The 21,728-nt window shown below is 33.2% G+C and overlaps 2 protein-coding genes across 2 annotated transcripts; one reads left to right on the top strand and one right to left on the bottom strand.

Annotated features, from left to right (window-relative positions):
• Positions 1-1,357: 1,357 nt before the first annotated feature.
• On the bottom strand, positions 1,358-11,021 carry LOC127698363 (protein rolling stone-like). Its single transcript, XM_052201787.1, has 2 exons — positions 10,879-11,021; positions 1,358-2,900 (listed from the first exon to the last, which is right to left on the bottom strand). Exons 1-2 carry the CDS (start codon positions 10,960-10,962, stop codon positions 2,133-2,135), a joined length of 852 nt encoding a protein of 283 aa, XP_052057747.1. The 5' UTR covers positions 10,963-11,021; the 3' UTR covers positions 1,358-2,132.
• A 2,745-nt stretch (positions 11,022-13,766) lies between these two features.
• On the top strand, positions 13,767-19,229 carry LOC127698408 (E3 ubiquitin-protein ligase RAD18-like). Its single transcript, XM_052201878.1, has 3 exons — positions 13,767-13,972; positions 16,472-16,670; positions 18,739-19,229. Exons 1-3 carry the CDS (start codon positions 13,836-13,838, stop codon positions 19,168-19,170), a joined length of 768 nt encoding a protein of 255 aa, XP_052057838.1. The 5' UTR covers positions 13,767-13,835; the 3' UTR covers positions 19,171-19,229.
• Positions 19,230-21,728: the final 2,499 nt, after the last annotated feature.

Raw genomic sequence — 21,728 nt, 5'->3', positions numbered from 1 at the left:
AGACATTGTACAGTATATAACGTGACAGATATTATAATAGACAATGAAAATAGTATTAATACATAAAAAGTACTCTTGAGTATTTTTTTTTCCTTCCTTCCTTATGTCCAGCAGTGTAAAAATAAAAAAAAAGTATTAATAATAAAGTTTGATCAACCTTAACTTATTATCTATAAAGATGGAAATTTGTTCATCTGCAGGAGACACCAAGGGACGGTGCTCTAGGATATACTGTTGATTACGATAGGCAATAACAGCAATCCTCCCCGTGTCAGAAGCAGCTGAACAAAATAAATAGAGAAACTGAATCCGGTCAATTAACAAATAATTTTTTTTTTTTAAAATAACAACAATTATTAATTATGCGAAACATGTTATATAAATCTGCTATTTGCAGTGTTTAACCAGGAATATACACAACTCTTTTAATACAGTTAAGTTCTCACAAGACAACAGCCATAGCAATTTCTCTTGGGAATTTAAGTTAATGAAATTGTGACATGATTCCGAAATAATGTGATATAAATGGTGTCTGTCTTCGTTATATTTTGTGCAATAAAAGAGAAAATGAACTTCATCTTCAATATATCCAGAGTTACACTGCTGACATAGTCTAAGGTGTGGAGGAGTACCCTGGTATCGTCCTATTTCAATCTGCAAATGGTGAGATGACACCTTAAATTTTGTTAAATGATCTCTTAAGTTCAAAATTGGACATGATATTTAGATATTTTTCGAAACCATAATTATTCTTAAATTTTACATAAGTGCGGAGCTTCCCTTCTGAATTCTTGGTCAGTTGATCCTTCCAAATTTTTATGCATGTCTCTTTCAATATTTTCTGGTATTTTTTGGAAATATTTTTCCCATCATTTAGGTTTGCAAACCCAGGAAGAGTTTTTAAAATTTGCTGGAGAGAGCCATACCATGACGATTTATGCTGAGAAAATAAAGTTTTTGAATGCTGGTATGCATCTTGTAATAAAGGAAATGAGTCTAAATTTTCTAGTCTAAGCCAATAATTCAAAATAGAATTGACTAAGTCAAAGTACAGTGGAAACCGACCAAGTTCAGATAAGGCTGCAAAATTTGTGTTTTTTTTGTGCACACCCAGAATAAATTTACAAAATTTACTGTGTAGCTTTTCACAAGTTAAATTCGAATAAATTTTATCTAATGTTAACTGGTTCCCAGATCTAAATTTTGCTATAAAGGGATTAAATGAGCTCCAAATTTCACTTCCATAAAGAAGAATAGGCTTAATAGTATGATCAAAAACATGTATACTAGTTTTTAAGCTAGGATTTAGAGATAATAAATCTTTTCTAAGTTTAAAAATATGCTTTTAAAGCTTTCTTGTATAATTCATTCTGAGCATAGGAGAATGTACCTGAAGCACTAAAATACACACCTAGATATTTACAATGTTGTACACATTCTATATCATATTCTTTGTATTTAAATTTGAGGCGGATATGTCTGCCTGCCTTGTTGAAAATCACAATTTTTGTTTTATTTGGGTTGAGAGTAAGACACCAATCTTGACAATATTTTCCCATAATATCAAGTTTTGATTGAAGACCAGAAGCTGTAGTAGATAGTAAAATGATATCATCGGCATACATCAGACAATGGATAGATCGCCCATTTATATTTACAGGGTCTAGAGATTTTTCCAAATAGTTGGGAAGGTCATTGATGAAAACCTTAAACAGGTTAGGACTTAGATTATCTCCCTGTTTAACTCCAAGCTGTATAGGGAAGAAATCAGTAATGCTGTTCTTAATTCGAATGCAGGATTTGCTTACCTCATACATTTGCTTAATGATATTGTAAAATAATGTGCCTATAAAAGGCCACTGGATGACAAAAAGTTATATGAACGATCTGATAAAGATGTATCAAACTATATGAACAAGCTACATACCATCAAATCCTGACAATGTATTAAACTACCAAACTATGACAGATGTCGTTTTCAAGCAAATAAATCCAATAGTTAGATCTAGCCACGGAAGATAGGGACTGGGCACATCTTCGAATAAAAACGACATACCAAGGATGTAGCATACTCGTTATCATTGAAACGACGTTAGATAATGCATGCAGACATTTTGAGTGTTATAAATGTTTTAAAAATATGTCGTCTTATATAAATGATAATAGATCTTTAACTTTAAACGATGCAATCCAAAAAATATAAGTTGAAACAAAGGTAGAATGACAATAGCTAAAATCACTACCAGACCAATAGCATAACCTGGACTATTCCAATCTAGAACAGAATATAGCACGTTATTCACGTGGTCTTGTGTCCAGTAAATGACGCTAAATACAGCATAGATAGTTCCATATATAATTGGGTAAATCACATGCAGCAAATAAACAGGTCTTGCACTAATACAAAAATCAACCAAAACAAACACTGTATTCATAGCATGCATATTCATGTTGTTGATTAATACGCCCCGGTTTTTCTCATCCGGAAATAAAAATACAAAGTAAATTATTGTAACCACAATTTCAAATGCCAACACGACGTTTCCAAGCAACCATGACAGTTTTAAGAACCACGGAATACATCTTATATCTTCTATGTTGCTTCTGCTCGTGTCTGCTGTTTGTGAAATGGTACTTTCAACACTTGAAGGTAGAAAATCTGGATTTGTAACACCATGCATTTTTTCACCAGATTTATCCATAGTTGGTCTGTAAAATATTGTTATGACAGTAGCTATCCATAGATGTATTGTAAGCAGTGTGAATGTCCAAATGGTTAAATACACAAGAATGATATGTTTATCTCCAACGGACATCACATAGCTTGTTATTACAGCCCCTAGAGCATATGCTGCCATTATAACACGAATCGTCCAGTAAATAGCCCGATGCCATTTCCACTACAATATAAAAACTTAAATAATTAGTCCACTACAATATAAAAACGAAAGCTATGTATAGAACGCCATGACTGTCTTCTGATGTTGATTGTTTAATATGTTCGGTGCTTTATGCATTATGTTCAGTAGTATTTATATTATGTTCAGTAGATTTGACATTATGTTCGGTGCTTTGGTTATTATGTTCAGTAGTTTCATTATTATATGCAGTGCCGGTATTTAAATTATGTTCGGTACTTCTGACGTTATATTCAGTGCATTTTTCATTATGTTCAGTACTTTCGACATTATGTTCAGTAGATTCAATATTATTTGCAGTACATTATGTATTACCTTCAGTGGTCCCGGTTTCTTTATATTCGGTAGATTATTCATTATGTTCAGTAAAAGCACCTGTATTATACTCGGTTCAATGAACTATATGTTCAGTAGTTGTATCATTATGATGATGCAGTAAAAATTGGGAAATCAATAACGGAAATTGTCGGAAAAAAACGAACGCGGACATTTTCGACGGACGTTTTCTTCATGGACACTTTTACGGGATGGAATGAAAATGGAAGAAATGGAAGCAGTATTAAATTGGGTTGGTTTACGTTCCCACGTTGGCAATTTTCACAAGAAAAAAATTACTCCTGACTTAATTTGTAAGATGTCATGATTGATTGATTGTTGTTTTCTGAACGTATAGTGGCAAATATTTCACGCATATTTATGACGGAGAGAAGAATTTTTAAACAAAAAATAAGAAGTTGCATGCGTTGTCGTTGATACACCATGACCATAGAGAGACGACAAAAAGACAAACAGCAAAAAAAAAATAATATAAAAACATATTCTATAGCTTTTGTATTCCTAGAAGGCAATCCTTTTTGTTGGTTGGTTGTAGCATATTAATCCATGCACAGACTTACCGACTTTTAAGAGACCACCAAAAATCTCCTTCTGGATATTCTTATTGTATTCTGCATCCTACCCCGCTAAAAGGCGCTTAAATATCAGATATTAATTTGAAATAACCCAAGATATATGAGGTTGTGGATGAGGTTTACAGAATAGAGAATAATGCCCCTACCCCCCAAAAAGAGAAGGTGGGCAAAAAGTAAAGAATAGAGAATAAAGGGGTGCTTTAAAAAAAAATGTTTAAAACTTTGGAAAAAGGTAAAAAAAAAAAGTGATTACAGAATTAAATGATTAATAGAATAACTAAACTTTTTCTGCATACCGAATGAAATGTTGAACTGGTCGTAATCAGAACTGGTTAATTGATGTTACCATTCAAACTATGTACAATCGATATTTTCCTCTAAAATCACGATCTTGCACGAGTTAACAAATCTTGACGTACTATTTCGTCCACTATTGCAGACAAAGGTAATCTTACATTCTTCTCCTGCATTGTGTCAGAAATTATTACAACAATGATAAAACAGTTCGTGATAGAGTTCAGACAAAAATGACAGCAAAAAGCTCTGCAATAGCAGAAAAAACAGAAAACAACTAGTCATAAATTTCATTCATTCAAAGAGCTACATTGAAATTTATGCTGGTATGAAAGGGTATAGAATGAAATATTGTACAAAGTGCTACAAACAATGAACATTGAGTATCAGTATGATTGTCATTTTGAAATCATTTATTAAGATTTTTATCCTTCCAAATTCAAGCTGTATACACAAAAACTAACTAGGTCTAAGTGTAAATATGATTACCATAGACTGTCTATTAGACAGGTAATGAATATCAAAATACAAAGTGCAAAACTTTATTTATGTGCAAATTTTCACCATTTCTGTACAGTTATGGTTCTTATTACAAATGTATTTTAAAGCAATGCATAAAACATGACCCTTTTTGTTTAATAAGAGACTAGAAACTACCCAAACCAATAACTTAATATCTGTTCTTGAACAGAGCGTTTAAAACATTTTTCTGGATTTAGTCTCTAGATCCACCAATGGTAGCCAGAATGAAGAGGAATAGATTGACAATATCCAGATCAAGTTCGAGGCTAATCCGTGTTACCATGAATTATCATTGATATGGTTATATTTATGAATCAACTTTCTCTATTCTGTAAACCTCATCCACAACCTCATTTATCTTGGGTTATTTCAAATAAATATCTGATATTCAAGCGCCTATTAGCGGGGTAGGATGCAGAATAATATAGGAGTATCTGCAAGGAGATTTTTCGTGGTCTCTTAAAAGTCGGTGCATGAGATAAATATGCTACAACCAACCAACAAAAATGATTACCTACTAGGAATACAAAAGCTATAGAATATGTTTTTATATTTTATTTTTTTTGCTGTTTGTCTTTTTGTCGTCTCTCTATGGTCATGTTGTATCAACGACAACGCATGCAATTTCTTGTTTAAAAATCTTCTCTCCGTCATAAATATGCGTGAAATATTTGCCACTGTACGTTCAGAAAACAACAAACAATCAATCAATCATGACATCTTACAAATTAGGTCAGGAGTATTTTATTTCCTTGTGAAAATTGCCAATGTGTCAACGTAAACCAAACCAATTTAATACTGCTTCCATTTCTTCCATTTTCATTCCTGATCCCATAAAAGTGTCCATGAAGAAAACGTCCGTCGAAAATATCCGCGTTCGTTTTTTTTCTGAAAATTTCCGTTATTGATTTCCCGACTTTCACTGCATCATCATAATGATACAACTACTGAACATATAGTTCATTGAACCGAGTATAATACTGATGCTTTTATTGAACATAATGAATAATCTACCGAATATAAAGAAACCGGGACCACTGAAGGTAAGACATAATGTACTGCAAATAATATTGAATCTACTGAACATAATGTCGAAAGTACTGAACATAATGAAAAATGCACTGAATATAACGTCAGAAGTACCGAACATAATTTAAATACCACTGCATATAATAATGAAACTACTGAAGATAATAACCAAAGCACCGAACATAATGTCAAAACTACTGAACATAATGTCAAAACTACTGAACATAATATGAAAACTACTGAACAAAATATAAATACTACTGAACGTAATGCATAAAGCACCGAACATATTTAACAATCAACATCAGAAGACAGTCATGGCGTTCCATAGCTACGCGGTTTCCATCCACGGCACAAAACCAGTACACACACAGCAAAAAAACACAAAAGGCAAAAGAACAGCGCTTAAACAAGCATGAACTAGTCTGTATTTTCATTTATCGATTCAAGCAATACATAATGTTATTAAAATGATGGAAATTTGTATCGGGTCACACAATATTTGGGGGCTTAATATTTTAAACAGCATAAGTGAACGATTGATTAACATAATCCTGATGGCCAAATGCAACATTTTCATAACCTCTGATTTCCACATTTTCATTTTAATTTCTTTTTATAATACAGTCGTGGTTTTGAAAAGCTAAGGTATGATAATTGATCTATTTTTCCAAAAAGGTCAATTACAAAAGACACTTCACTGACACTTTAGGAGTAACTGATATTAACAGATTTCATTTAAGTCCAAAGTCTGTTCGGTATGAGGTAAGGTAGCCAATAACTTGAGGTTTGAATCAAATGTTTAGCAAAAAATAATGCTTATGACCGGAATTCGGGTCACATGAACGGTACTGAGTTATAAGTAACGAGCATATTTAAATTGAACGGATCCATTATGTGTTTCAAAAAGCCTTTCTTCTGTCGTTTAAAACAAATATTGTCATCCTGTGTATGGGTTTCTTATGTTGAATCATATATGTTATTCAGGATCTTCACAGGGAATGTGGGCTCATATTACCTCCTGAGCCGTCAGTCGAACGGGATATAGGGCACTAGCAGGAAATATGAGCCCATATCCCCTGTGAAGCCCGAATAACAATTATATTATACTGTGTCCTGCTTTCAACACTAATTACCATTTTTATCTTTGTTTCCCTTCACAGGGGATATGGGCTGTTATCCCCTGTTTAGGTAACAAATCAAATTGCAGGATTAACTGGGATATTTCACTCCAGTATAATATATGAGACCAACTAACTTGAAAGTTCGTTATTTTCAACCGAATTTATGTTTACGGATGTGCAAATATAAAATCAAGAAAACCTATTCTTATGCAAACATCTTGCCAAACAGTTTATCAAATCAACAAACAAAACCAAATGCATCATACTTTATCCTCAAACATTCTTCAAAGAAAAGAGAAGCTCTCTTGCGTAGTTTGAAATGATGTTGTTTGCTAAGGTAATACGATATACATGTACATGTATGCTTTTAAACAAAAAGAAAGTTTTTTATTTACATATTACACTCCTTTTAATGTTTACAGCAATTAAACCTCTTTAAACACTTTGTAAGTTGATTACAACGTGCAAAGAACATTAGCACACTAGTGCATATCTCTTAAAAGAATCAGTTCAGTTCATACAAGGTGAGACCATACTGGAGTAGAAGGAGGCTATATCTATAAAGTAATGATATATTGCCCTAATAATAAGTACAACATAAAGAACCATTAAATTAGTAATTTTGTATTGTTTCACAAAATTACAAAATAAAAAAAAATACATAAATAAAATTTGATTTATTGTCATAAAACACTTTTTGTAATTACAATGGTAAATTATACTTTAAAAAACTGTTTCCAGCTTCGTTTTTTAAAGTGTAATATGTATGAGTGACACATTTCAAGCATTGTCTGTCTCATATTCTAATCAGAAAATTCGACATAATTATATAACATGTCGAATTCATTTTTTCAAAGAATACATTGTACTGTTGTGTATATATACAACGAAATATTAGCGCCGTTTTATATGCAAGACAAAATTCTTCATCAAGAGACACTAACACCGAAATTTATGTCATTGAAAATAAGACACAAGTACCAATACTTGATAGATAAAAATTTCTATAAGCCTTTGATTATGCATTCAACAATTGTAAATTGTCCTGAAATTATGTGAACTAATAAAACCAAAATACCAACACGTTTAATCGGGCCGCACCCATATATATATTTTGTACGATAGAACTTTAACATATAAGGCGCGATAAAAAAAAAACAAATAAAACACCGTAAAATCACTTAAAAAAAGCAGAATTTGTAAGACCATGGTTATATAAAAAAATAGTCGCTAAAAAGTACAACACATCACTGACCACTTAATCATGTGAGTAACGCATAGCCCCAATCTATATCGAGGTTGAACTCGGGTACTCCAGAAGAGTGTAAACAGCCACACTGTTCATTATGTGCCATTAGGAAACATTGCATTGAACGGCTCGTGAAGGATTTGACAAACCGTTTGAATTTAGTTTTCCGTTCGGGAAGCCCCGAAAGATCAACAACAACAAAAAAAAAAAACATTCGGTGCCCATATCCCAGCTTTTCTCGCCTCTTTTTCCGTGTTTTTTTCTTCTGTACTTCCACTTGTTATAAACTTTACATACGAAGATTTGCTATATTTTGCTCAGTTAAAAATTCTGGCAAAACAGTTTTCACGACTTACTTGTAATTAAAGCAAAAGACTTTACAGGGGATGTCGAAACTATTAGCGGTTTACATGAAGGGACCCCATTTGAAACAAGCTTCAGAGCTTTATGGGCTATCCCTGATAAAATATCAGCATTTTTTTTCCATACACAAAGGTACTACACTCACTAGATGCTCTGTTTTATCAAGTACTAGTATGTGTTAGTATATGTCTTTATGTATTGTATATATTGTATTGTAAAACTTATATGCTTGATATGTTATTGAATAAAATATTATTATATTATTATTATTATTATTGAGGAATCAGGTTTGCTTTTCAACTCTTTATAACGAGAAAGAAGGGGTTCGGAAGATCTTTACAAATGGGGTATGAAAGCTCTAAATGCTGCGTGCCTGTTTAAGGCATACTATAACATGGGAAAATATTTGGTTGTTGAACAGATACACAACAAAAAGGTAAAAACAGTTAGAGAAAATGTTTTCGCTTTGCTCTCTGTTTTGAAAATAAGAATTTCCAATATTAAGTATGTTACTAATAATACTCTTTATTTACCAAAGTCATAATACTATAGGAATACGACATATAAAACTACACACAGTATACATAGATAACAGAAGGTAGTGTGAAACATATTACAACATGTTAGATCTTATTTTTTGTGCACGAAGAATACATTTACCCAAATTACATAGATCTCTAAGATTATTCGAACTCATTAATTGTATATATTTACACATAGAAGGTTTTCTCCAATAATAAGGTTTAATAAAATAAGATCTAAGACCTTGATAAGAGGGACATTTATAAATGAAATGTACCTCATCCTCAATGTCATTTTTTACAAAATTACAGAGTCTATTACCTCTTTGAATTGCAGAGTAACGTCCACATGTCTTATAAATAACTGGTAGTGGTTTAAATAAGTAATATTGTAAACAAAAATTTTGAACCATATATCTATAACTTGAGCATTTAACTAAATTACTCAGTTGGCTGTCAAAATCTTGCTTCAGACAATCAAACAGGCGCTGTTTGATTATCAAGTAAAAAGTACTGGAAAGCTTACTATCTAAAAATAAACCTTGATTATACCAAATATCACCTAAACCTATACTAAGCAGCTAATTTTTAATAAAATGCAACCAATTTGTCTTATTATTTGGACAATTTTGTAAATCATCATATAAAAAACAGTAACAGTTTTTCAAAATACAGTTTGTTGTACAGAGCAGCTTAAACAGTATTAAAAAAATTCTACATTTTCGGGTTTGCAATAATGGCAATCTACCTAGATCATAATACACCATGACATTACTAGAAGAGCTTTTTACTTTCATAATATTTTTACAATAGCCCAAATGTATCCTCTATATAGCTGGTGCCTTATATATGAGCGCCCCATATTTTGCAGCCATAAAAAAGTACACTGTTAATATAAGTATCAAAAAGTGAAAGTAAAGTAACAAAATTCAAATCAATATCTTTTATATTTCTCCTTTAGGCAAAAAGAGCTTTTCTACCCTGTTCTGAAAGTTTCTGCTGTAACAAATTATATTTGACATAAAAATTTAACAATATACCATGATAACTAAACTTATTTTCAACTTCTATTTCCTGGTTATTATAATGCCATTTTTCATTGTCATGTATTTTTCCACCCTTTCTAAACACGCAAGTTAGTTTCTTTTCCGGATAAGAAAGGGTTTCACAAGTAGGACGTTTCTTCAAATGGTTAAGAATGAGATTCAGTAATAGAACAAATTAATACATATGGTAGTGAACAGTTAATATATCAGCCCTAGCATGAATGTGCAAATAAGGATATGTAGTATGATTGCTAGTGAGACAATTATCCATTCAAGATCAAAAGAAAAAAAAACATGTGAACAAATTTAGGTCGCCATACGGCATTTCACAATGAGCAAAAAACCAATACCGTATATATAGTAAGCTATATATATTCGGTAGATATTGGTTATTGTTATCAGAATTGATTAAATTCAGTTTAAAAAAAACCTAGACACGAAACTATGAAATAAAATGAAACACAACTCAGTTGCATGATTTAAAAATTAATAATAGATACGTCAACATAACAGCAAAACAAAACAAACCAATAGAAAAAAACCACAAACTAACTAACAAACAAACAAAATTAATATTTACTGTCAGATTTACTGTGTAAATTTCTTTAATCCTTTAGCAATAATAAGTGAACACGGAACTATTATTTTATTAAAAAAAATAGGCATACTAAGGACGAAAAGAAAAAAAAAACGAATGGCAAAACAATCTACATTGAAAAACAAGCAAAACATAAACTAAAACGATTATCATAATAATTCATTTTTCCCATCTTTTCAAACCGCACAAAAAATATCAATAACAAAATGATTAAATTCGTTCGACAATTATATCTACCACGTGGGTGAATATTTCATCACACAAAACAGGAAGAAAAAGTTTAAAAGAAAAATCAGCACATACCTGGCATGTGTATAAAGCCTCGGGTTTTGAGCATGGAAAGCCGAAATTTTGAAGCTTAAATTCCGCTTTTAAAATATCACACATTGTGTTAGCCGAAGATAATTTTCTGTAGTAATAGGAGCGAGAAAGTCAGGTATATTATATCTGCACGCTATCGTAATACTGACGCATGACACATATTGTGATAAATTAACCCGATTGCGAAACCATTCATGTCTTTAGAACTTTCGATACGAATTTTTAACCTTTTCTGGCATACGTAGTCACTATGTTCATAAAAAAAATAGGTAGTCGTCGTTTATGAAGATAAAGGTAAATAAGATCTATTTAAAACATAAATACAAATTAACTTCAATTTATAGGTATTGTATTAAACTGTTATTTCCCATTATTCTAAGGTAAATATTATATAACCCCATTCTATACGGAATCGATTGATTGATTGGTTGATTGGTGATTGCTTTATATAACGGACGGCGTCAACCTGATCTATTTATATCGCGAAAAGGAGCAAGACTTGAAGTTAATAGAAACATACGGTGTATTTATATCGCGATGAGGAGCAAGACAAATATACGGTGTAGTAGAGACGAGGGAACACATATACTACAACAAAAGACAAAACAGTCATTCGTAATTGTTTTGTTATAAATTAGGCCGATAGTTTTCTAATTTGAATTGTTTCATATTTTTCATGTCGGGGCCTTTTATAGCCGACCATACGGTATGGGTTTCCTTCATTGTTGAAGGCAGTACGGTTGCCTATAATTGCTTACATCCACTTCATTTGAACTTTGGTGGATAGTTGTCTCATTTGCAATCATGCCACATCTCCTTATTTCTATATAAATAAAGACATTTAAACTAATGGCAATAGCCAGCACTGTTCTTTTTATTTTTCCTTTGTTTATCTTGACATTCTTAATGGCAAACCTGTATCTTTTTTCAATTCTTTCTGATTTTATATATACTAGATATGTAACACAATGTGTTTCATAACAATAAGTATCAAGGTGTAATCAAATATAGCATAACTGAAACAAATACATTTACCCTTTAGACACTTAATAACAATGTGTACGAATATTATAGACATATACCCTGCAGCCAGTAAATGACAATGTCCACTGTTAAATAACATGTATCCTGCAGAGGTTAATTGCATTGTTTGACAATTAACCTCAGACTAGTATTATTCAACATCCAGACTACTACGCAACCTGCCAACAGCTATGGGTCATTGTTTAAAGATGATTAATGGCCCACTGAACTATATAAGATCCAGCTTTGGACTCGAACGGGGATAGATTCGTACAGATAGAATCCGACAGGAGATTCCGCCAAGGTCTCCCCCATTGTGGGTAGGCTGGAATTAATTCACTAACCATCCGAATTACTCAGTCAGGACCGAACAGTTATATCACTATACGATCACGTGTCCGAGTGACGATACGAACATTCGAACAATTTAACTTCAGAGACAGTTTGTGAACAATCGAACATTTGATCTTTAGAAACAGTCTTAACTTTGTAATTACATAAAAAAATTATTTATCCACTTACTGACTTCGTTACAAGTACCCCAATGATGATTATGGCCAAGTTTTGTTAAAATTGGCCTAGTAGTTTCAGAGAAGAAAATTTTTGTAAAAGTTAATGACGTACGACGACAGACGACGACAGACGCCATGTGATGAGAAATGCTCACTTGCCCCCCTACTTTTTCAAAAAAAAATTTTTTACCCCCCCCCCCCACTTTTTTGCCCCTAATTCCTAAACGGTTTGAGCCATAACCCCCCCAAAGCCAATCCTAACCATCCCTTTGTGGTATGGAAACTTGTGGTATAATTTCAGAGAGCTCCATAAACCGTTCCACAAGTTATTGTCACTAGAACACACCCGCGAAATCGCGGGTATTTAGAGCTTGGTTGAAAGTATGTAAACTGTTATAGGGTGAATTTTTGTAAAAGATTTTATGTCTGGAGAAATTGAGAAAAGGTATCAAACTGAGTCATAGGCACTTGGAGACAGGACAATTATTTTAAGCCCTCTCCCTTTTTTCCAAACTCAGTTATTTTTTTGCTCTCTGTTAAATTGCATGATTTTCGCGTTTCTGTATACTATGAACATAGATCTACATATAATATAAATAAAGTGTATTTGCTATTAACTATCAATTCCATCCACGGCGATCACTGCTATATTACATAGAGAGTCTCTATATATTATAGGATTATATTCATAGTATACATGCAGAATAACGCGAAAATAATTGTCCTGTCCCCGAGTAATTATGAAAATTATGTTTAAAAAGGGGAATAAAGGGAGGTATCTGCACGAAAGAACGCGAAATAAAATTGCCATTTCACGATGAGCGAACAATTGAAAAATTCTTGCACGTTGATCTTTTTATCGATTTCAAGAAACACGGTGAATAACGAACCTTTTTCACGTCTGCACGTGAAATAAAAAGTGGCAAAACACGTTGCTCGAAAAAAACCTTTACCCCCTCTTTTAAAGTTTAAAATCGGAAGTTTTGGGTATGACTTAAAAGTCGGTCTGATGACGGAAACAATTTCCGGACACCTTTTTCTTCGTTTTTCTCCCAAAATAACCCAAACTGAATAATCATAAGAATGGATGACAAATGCGACTATGCATGGTACCTATAGGACACAGAGGCATGATGATTAATTTATTGGGGAAGGAAAAGAAGCGACACACAAAATGAGGTCTTCTCGTTTAATCATGAGTATAGATAGTTATAGCTTTTGGTATTTCAATGCTTTTCGACATCAGTTTTCAGAAGCGTAAGCTTGCATCTTGTATCTTGTATAACATCCGGGTTTGTTGCGTCGCTTAGAGCTCCTATGACGCCGATAGTTGCCAACTCATAACAAAGGACGTTTTTTTCGGACGGCATTTTTTTTTTCAGTCGCGTTGTTTCGATTGCGGTTATGGATCCTTCACTCCGTCCGAACGTAGTCCCGGTAACTCTGAATCAAGATATCGTTAATTTGCTGAAATGTGGAATATGTTGGGAATATTACAACCTACCGACAGTTTTGCCATGCGGTCATACATTCTGTCTCAAGTAAGTGGCAACTTGAAAATATTACTTTAAACAAGTCTTCTTTAAGTACAGTATTTTTAAATATCTATTTTCATTTTTTACTACTGTATAAAGATAAAAGTCCTAAACCTAGCCTTAACCCTTACCTATCTCTCACACTAGCCCTACTCCTAAAACCTAACCATAACCTAGAAAAACCCTCTTGCCGAAAGTTTAAGGGGCAGAGAAGTGGGACCATAAAGTAAAGGAAGGGCCCTATACCTACTTTACCATAAATGAATCCTAACCCTAAAGTACAGGGGTGCATAAAGTGAAAGAAGACCATGATTTTGATATGCCATTTCAATATATTCCAGAAAATATGAGCATCGTCTATTGGACTGTGATAATCCAGGCACTTGTGTAATTTGAATGCAAGTAAAAGAAAGAGGCTCTATTACGAGTACTGCATGCATTTTTTGTGTGCTGGTGAACCACCTCACCATCAAATGAGCCTCGGTCATTCACTTTACTTAACCTTTCATATTTCTGCTTTTGTAATACCTTCAAGCGCGGAAACTTTGTTCGTTCAGTAAGTCTTTTGATGTCGCTAACATAACGTTAAATATGAACGGGCTTACCGGACGAACGAAATCGTATAATGTACGTCTCTTCTTTTTTTTATGTCGTGCTTTTTTGTGCCCCCGCCGCAGCGGAGGGGTGCATTAAGTGTTACCCCTGTCCGTCTGTACGTCCGCCCGTCCGTCTGTACATCCCAAAATTGGTGTCCGTTCTCTAACTTTAGTTTGCCTCAACCAAATGTTATGAAACTTATACAAAATGCTTATTACCACAAAACATAGATCAAGTTCGAATTTAGGTTGCAGTCCTTTTACCGATCTTGAGTTATGTTCCTTTACAACGTTATATGCAAGCCGGGATGCATCATATGTGTCCCATGGACACATGCATATTTTATTGAAAATTCACGCAATTACCTCGATCAACCTTCAAATTTTACCTGTTCCTTACACGTTTAACAAAACAATAACTCTATCTGTCATTTTCTCACCATTACACAACTGTAAACGAGATATCAGCTTAAACATCTGTGGCGTGCTTGACAAATAAGGATAACACTTAAGTATCCGTGACCTAACAACATTTGTTTGGAGGAATCGTATATACACACAGAAAATATATCATTTATCCGCCAATCAGCCTTTCAATTATGAAGATTAAATTATAAAACAATAATCAAAATGTCTCTCTCAAATGTCATTTGCCAAAGTTTTAGAATGTATTGAACAGATATATCATATTCAGAAGGAATAATTGTAATAATGGGTCGAAAGAAGGTATTCCTGAGGCGCTCGAGGGCTCGGTCAAACAGGTAAATCTTACTTCCCCTCCCCTAATCCCCCGTTTTACATATTCCGCGTTATAATTTATCGATAAACTTTTGAATCTTTTCCGTTCTGAGTTTAAAAAAATTACATCTGGTCTAACCAACAAACACCAAATTTAAAAGCTAAGAAAGCAAAAATATAGACTAACAAACCAGTATTTTCACCTATAAGATCTTTGGCATGGGTATGGACATATTTAGAATGTTATTACTTTTGCGGCGACCGGTTTGCATTGGATATTATTAGACTTACATACAAAAAGGAAATGATTTATGAAAGAAATATTTTATTTTGCCGTGGTTTGACCGACGAGTATTGTTCACTTGAAAACAACTAATTCATTATGTTGCACGCATAACTGTAAAAAATTTACAATATAGACATTTATAATGGCACTCTTTTAACATGCAGAGCACCATCTGAAAAGCTACTATGTAGTTATTTTACAATTGTCCTACATAAAAACAATATTTAATTGTAAAAAAATAGGAAAAAGGTAAGACGAGGGCAACCAAAAGTTAAAGGAAAATAGAAAAAAAAAACATAACAGACCAACAACAGTCCATGTGACAAAACACTTCACAGAAAAATCAATTTTGAGATTATTTTGATAAATAAATTTGATTAAAAGGTTTTTTTTTATCACATTTTGCAATACTTCCTTGTCAATATTTGTGTAATATTTTGCTATAAATATCAAACGGGTAACGTGAAATTCATACGAAGTATACGTCTCTCTACAATAGAGGTTATTAAACTAACTAATAAAGCTATGCAACTTTCCTCGTAAAACAGTGTTATTATAATTTTATTTTCTTTTTCGGATGTATACTTTTACCTTTTGTTATGCCGGGGCCTTTTATATATAGCTTGCTTTGCGGTATGGGTTTTGAAGGACGAACAGTGACTTATACTAGCAGTTGCTAATATCTACGTCATTAGGTCTCTGGTGGATACTAGTAGTTGTCTCACTGGCAATCACACCACAACTCTTTATTTTATATTGATAACGGCCATTTGATGTCGCTTGCAGTTTCTGATCAGAGCTATTTTAAAAGTATAATGATATTGTACCTTTTTGCTTTAAACGATATAATTGCATGTCTTACATAATTTTCTCTGTATTTGACAGGTGTATCCAGGAAATAGGAAAACACAAAGTGAATAATGTAAATACAACAAAGGGTGGAGTAGACCTATCTATAGATTGTCCAAATTGTCGTCTGAAAGTGCCAATTTCAGACATCCAGCGTATGAAGAATGGAGTACACGTGAATTATGTCTTGTCGTCCATTGTTGAGACCATATTGCAGTTAAAGACATCGTTTAAGGCAAGTGATCATCAATGCTGTCAGTCTCCTAAACCAATCGGATAACAATAATCTTTGTTATACATGAAATCCCGCGTGGATTTCGTTGTCCACATGTGGAGCAGGGTCTGCTTACCTATCCGGAGCACCTGAGATCACTCCCAGTGTTTGGCGGGATTCGTGTTGCTCAGTTTTTAGTTTTCTATGTTGTGTTTTGTATACTGTTATTTGTCTTTTCTTGCCATGGCGTTGTCAGTTTATTTTCGACTTATGAGTTTGAATGTCCCTTAGGTATCTTTCGTCTCTCGTTTACCCATAAACCCAAGAAAATTACATGCAATACACCTAGAATAATAATGAAATAAAAGTAATTCATGTCCTTGCTATCGTGCTAAATCAATCGATTTCAAGCTTTTTTTTTCTATTCATCTAATATTCAACTCGGGTCTCACTTTTACCGTAGGATGTCCTAGTCCTTGCTAAATTGTTCCATTAAAAATCATTATATATTCAATTTAAAAATAAGATGTGGTATGATTGCCAATGAGACAACTATCCACCAAAGTTCAAATGATGTAGATGTAAGCAATTATAGACAACAGTTGCATATTATAGAAAGAATTTAGTTACAAGAAGTGCATGTAGATAACTTTCGACCGAGTATTTTCGGTAGCCCATACACTTTAGCTAAGAAATTAGCCTTTGTCAGTCTTGTATTATTTTTAATTTTAGTTTCTTGTGTACAATTTGGAGTTTAGTATGGCGTTCATTATCACTGAACTAGTATATATATTTGTTTAGAGGCCAGCTGAAGGACGACTCCGGGTGCGGGAATTTCTCGCTGCATTGAAGACCTGTTGGTGACCTTCTGCTGTTGTCTGTTCTATGGTCGGGTTGTTGTCTCTTTGACACATTCCCCATTTCCATTCTCAATTTTATTTTTTAGCAGTTTGCTATAACTGGTCTATTCGAGATTTTCAGGAAGTTTAGCCAGATTTTCGTGAAACGTTTACTCATTAATGAAGCGTAACTGTGATGAGTAAAATGTTCGTAAATTTAAGATTAAATAATATGTTGTATGATTACCAATGAGACAACTATAAATAAGAAGATGTGGTAGTAGTGCCAATGACAACTCTCCACCCAAGTCACAATGTATAAAAAGTAAACAATTATAGGTCAAACTATGCCCAAATTACGTGGATGCAATAAAATGTCACAATGCGACTTTCAACAATTAACAAACCCCATGCTGTATAGTTATCTATGAAAGGATACAACATGACAAAATGTGAAACATTTGAAACGAAAAACAACGGCCTGGTTTATGACAAAACAATAAACGAAAAACAGTAAACAAACAGTAAACAAAGACAACCACTGCATTACAGGCTCCTAACTGGGATCGGGCACAAACAGAATGTGGCGGGGTTAAACATGTTTGTGAGCGCTCAATCTTCCACCAGCAACCTTGGACATTTATTTAACAGCACGACATAAGAACAAACTGTATAATTCAGTTGGAAATGGCTTAACTCATCAGATCGGCACGAAGCACAAAAAAGAAACAACTAACATAAAGACAAAAGGGACAAAGTACCGATATAAAAGTACTCGCAGTTACTGAAAACTAAAGCCAAAACCAACTAATAAATAAATCAGACTAAAGTGGCAGTCGGTACGCATCCAACAGATTTAATGTAAAGACGTCATAAATAGTCTGAGAATGCTAAAATATAAGTACATGATATCTACAGGATGTAGGACCATACCTTTTTATAAATGAAAAGCAATACTTATTTAGTTATATTTTGATTTATCAAAAACAATTTCAATCTTAGTACCGATAAAAACCATATTCAAAGATAGCACTACGGTGTAAAAATGGCCTATACACACGTTGAAATGGAGCAAAATCACGGGATACCATCATAACCTATTTCAATTCTTTTGGAAAAACGCACACAAAAATACACAATATTCTATAAATATTATGATTGTCTCGATATAGCCTGTTGTGCTTTTGTGCTGATGCGACGTAATTAACCGGATTGAACTGTAAATAATTTTTTAATCATAATCATTCCAGGTTGATGCAGCAACTAATACAGATTCCGAAGCAATTTTTGAAAACAGAATTAACGAAATACAGAAAAATTTGGATGGAATTTTCACAGCAGTGGACAAACGGAAGTCGGTCGTGAATGATGCACGAAAACAAATCGATGAACTACGATGTAAAACGATAAGGAGGGCAGCAACAGCAGAAGCCACAAAGAGACAAAATGCTGGTAACCAGAATAATATAGATCCGAACAAGAACGCTGTTTCCGTTAATAGTATGCAGACAACGTGGGCTTCGCGTCTTTTCCTGCCAGTGGGGTATCCGACGCAAGACAACAATTACCATCCAAGTTACGCGAGCGATTTAACCGATGTAGACCCAGCCATTTTATCAGTGAGAACGACAAGGACCGATCAATCGATGAATGGTCATTTTTACCCGCTATCGATGCTGTAGAGAGATTTACGATTTTATAGATATAATTTACCGACGATATTTAGAAAACATTTATTATACCGACGAAGTTTTATTAAATATTTTTATTGCTATAAAGTTAACCTTCTTTCTCAAGTCCCAAAATTGATTGAAATTTACGACATAATTTGATTGAATTTACTTTCACATTTCCAATCGAATAAGATACACAATACATAAAATCTACTGTGTTGAGACCGAAAATATCTTTTAAAACTAAACATTCATCTCGAATAAGTAAACAATGTTTAACATGGATAGCACTGAAAAGTAAATAAAATTAACAATACAGAACTACAAAGATATGGTATGATTGCCAATAAAACAACAATTCACCAAAGGCCGAACGAAAAGAATATGAAAAACTACAGGTTGCTGTACGTCTTTCAACAATTAGCAAAAGGCCTGATTTACGTGAATGCGTCTTTAACTTGGAAGGTGCAAATTTAGTTCAATCTGTAAATTTTGATTGGGAAGGGCTTGACTCGTTAGACCGGTACTAAACACAAAAAAAAAAGGTAAAAAAACCAACAACGGCGTTCTTACATTTACAAGCATAACGAACAAAATTCTAATCCTGGTATTTATAAGTGTTTTTACTGAAAGCTGAATCGAACCCAATTTCAACTAATAAATAATTAATGTCCCGAGTCTCCTTTACTCTTTACTTTTCCAGTTCTAGATAAATAAGTGTCGACATAAGTGTATCAATGTTTTAAACTCGTAAAACCAAGGTATGTCTCGAGTCTCCTTTGAATATGACAATTGTTTTCTATTCGTTTGATGTTTTGAGCTTTTGATTCTGCTATTTTATAAAGGATTTTCCGTTTTGAATTTCCCTTGGAGTTCGGTATTTTTATTATTTTACTTTTGAATATAACTCAGTTTATCAGTTCTGGATAAATAAGAGGCGACAGAAGTACACCCATGTTCTAAACTCGTAAAACCATTTGGAATATTCTAACCAAAAGAGCAAAGAAAAAAAATACAAGGGAAAGGTTTGAACTCCAAACGAATCGAGACCGGATGCGGTCAAAAACGTTATTATATATGAAATAGGAGACACATGTTAATTTTCATATCAGACTTTTTTTTTCTTTCCCCAGGCATATATTGCAATAGTCAGATATGGCACAACTTTTCGGTGTTTTTTTTGGAGTTCAATGCTATTAACAAACAAAAATAATTTGCCCTTCCAACTACTTTGATTCGAGCACAGTTGATGAATCTTCCAAATGAAAAGTTTGTATAGCGAACTGAATAAAAAAAAAAACTGCATGACTACATTTTGGCTTTAAAATCGCATGACAGGTAATACATACATTGTTGGTGGTTGTTTTTAGTCAGGTTGAAATTAACACTTTATCAATTTCACAGTTTCCAACGTCACTTTGTTGAACAATGCAAAAGTGAGGCGAAAGATACCAAATGGACATTCAAACTCATAAGTCGAAAATAAACAGACAACGACATGTTAAAAAAAGAAAAAGACAAACAGACAAACAACAGTACATAAAACACAACTATGAAAACTAAAGACTGAGCAACACGAACCCCACCAAAAACTGGGGGTGATCTCAGCAAGTAGCAAGAACTTCAATGACGTTTTCATTGTGAAGACATTTTCCACTGTGTTTTTTTGTATTATGTATTTAAACAGGTTTTCTTTTATACAATGACCGTTAAACCCTTATTTGTTATGTGCAGAATTTTATTTGTGATATAATCAAATTGACAATTGTATCCGAATTATTTTCTTTCAATGATGTAAAGCATTTCAGTTTCAGGACAATAACATATATTTTCTACGATACAAGTTTTAGCTGATCTTCTTTCATGTTTATCCTTTCTAGAGTACGTGATTAAGGTTATTCAAGGAACTTGTGTGTGCTTACGGAAATCATATCAATCGTTGTTCTCTTGGGTAAAGTGAGCTATTCTCATCACTTGACGTCCGTCGTCCATTAGCTTTTACAAAAAATCGTCTTATCTGAAACTACTGGGCCAATTGGAACCAAAATTGGCCACAATCAACTTTAGAGTATCATTTCAATGATCCCACCTGACTACAAACATGACTGATATTTCGTTTTTTCCCTGTAAATCGTTACAAAGTGATCCTTTCGAATTAAGCTTTATAATTAGATTTGTACGGTTTAGACTCTACTTCATAAACGATTTTATATCATCTGCAGCTGCAAGTAAATTTCTGTGAAAATCGTTTTGAAAGTAATAAATGAATATTTCATGAACCCATAAACCTCCAGAAAAAACAGAATTAGGAGATAAAGACTCAATAAAAAGACTTTATTTAAAATGAGAAAAAAAAATAGTTCAATTATTCAATAACTTTCAAAATAATCTTATTTTATAGGTCCCAAAAATATTTGTTGAAACCTAACAAAATACTTGAATTACTTTATTTTCCTTTAAAAAAAGAGCAGGAAGACATCAAATCGAGAATCAAAACTCATAACTTGAAAAGAGACAGACACAATCATGACAAAAAACTTATGTGGCACTGCACTAGAACTTCTTTA

Source organism: Mytilus californianus, unplaced genomic scaffold (assembly GCF_021869535.1).
Source record: "Mytilus californianus isolate M0D057914Y unplaced genomic scaffold, xbMytCali1.0.p SCAF_1, whole genome shotgun sequence".
Lineage (NCBI taxonomy): Eukaryota > Metazoa > Mollusca > Bivalvia > Mytilida > Mytilidae > Mytilus > Mytilus californianus.
Note: the sequence above shows the minus strand (reverse complement) of the source record. Positions and strands in the feature narration are given on the sequence as shown.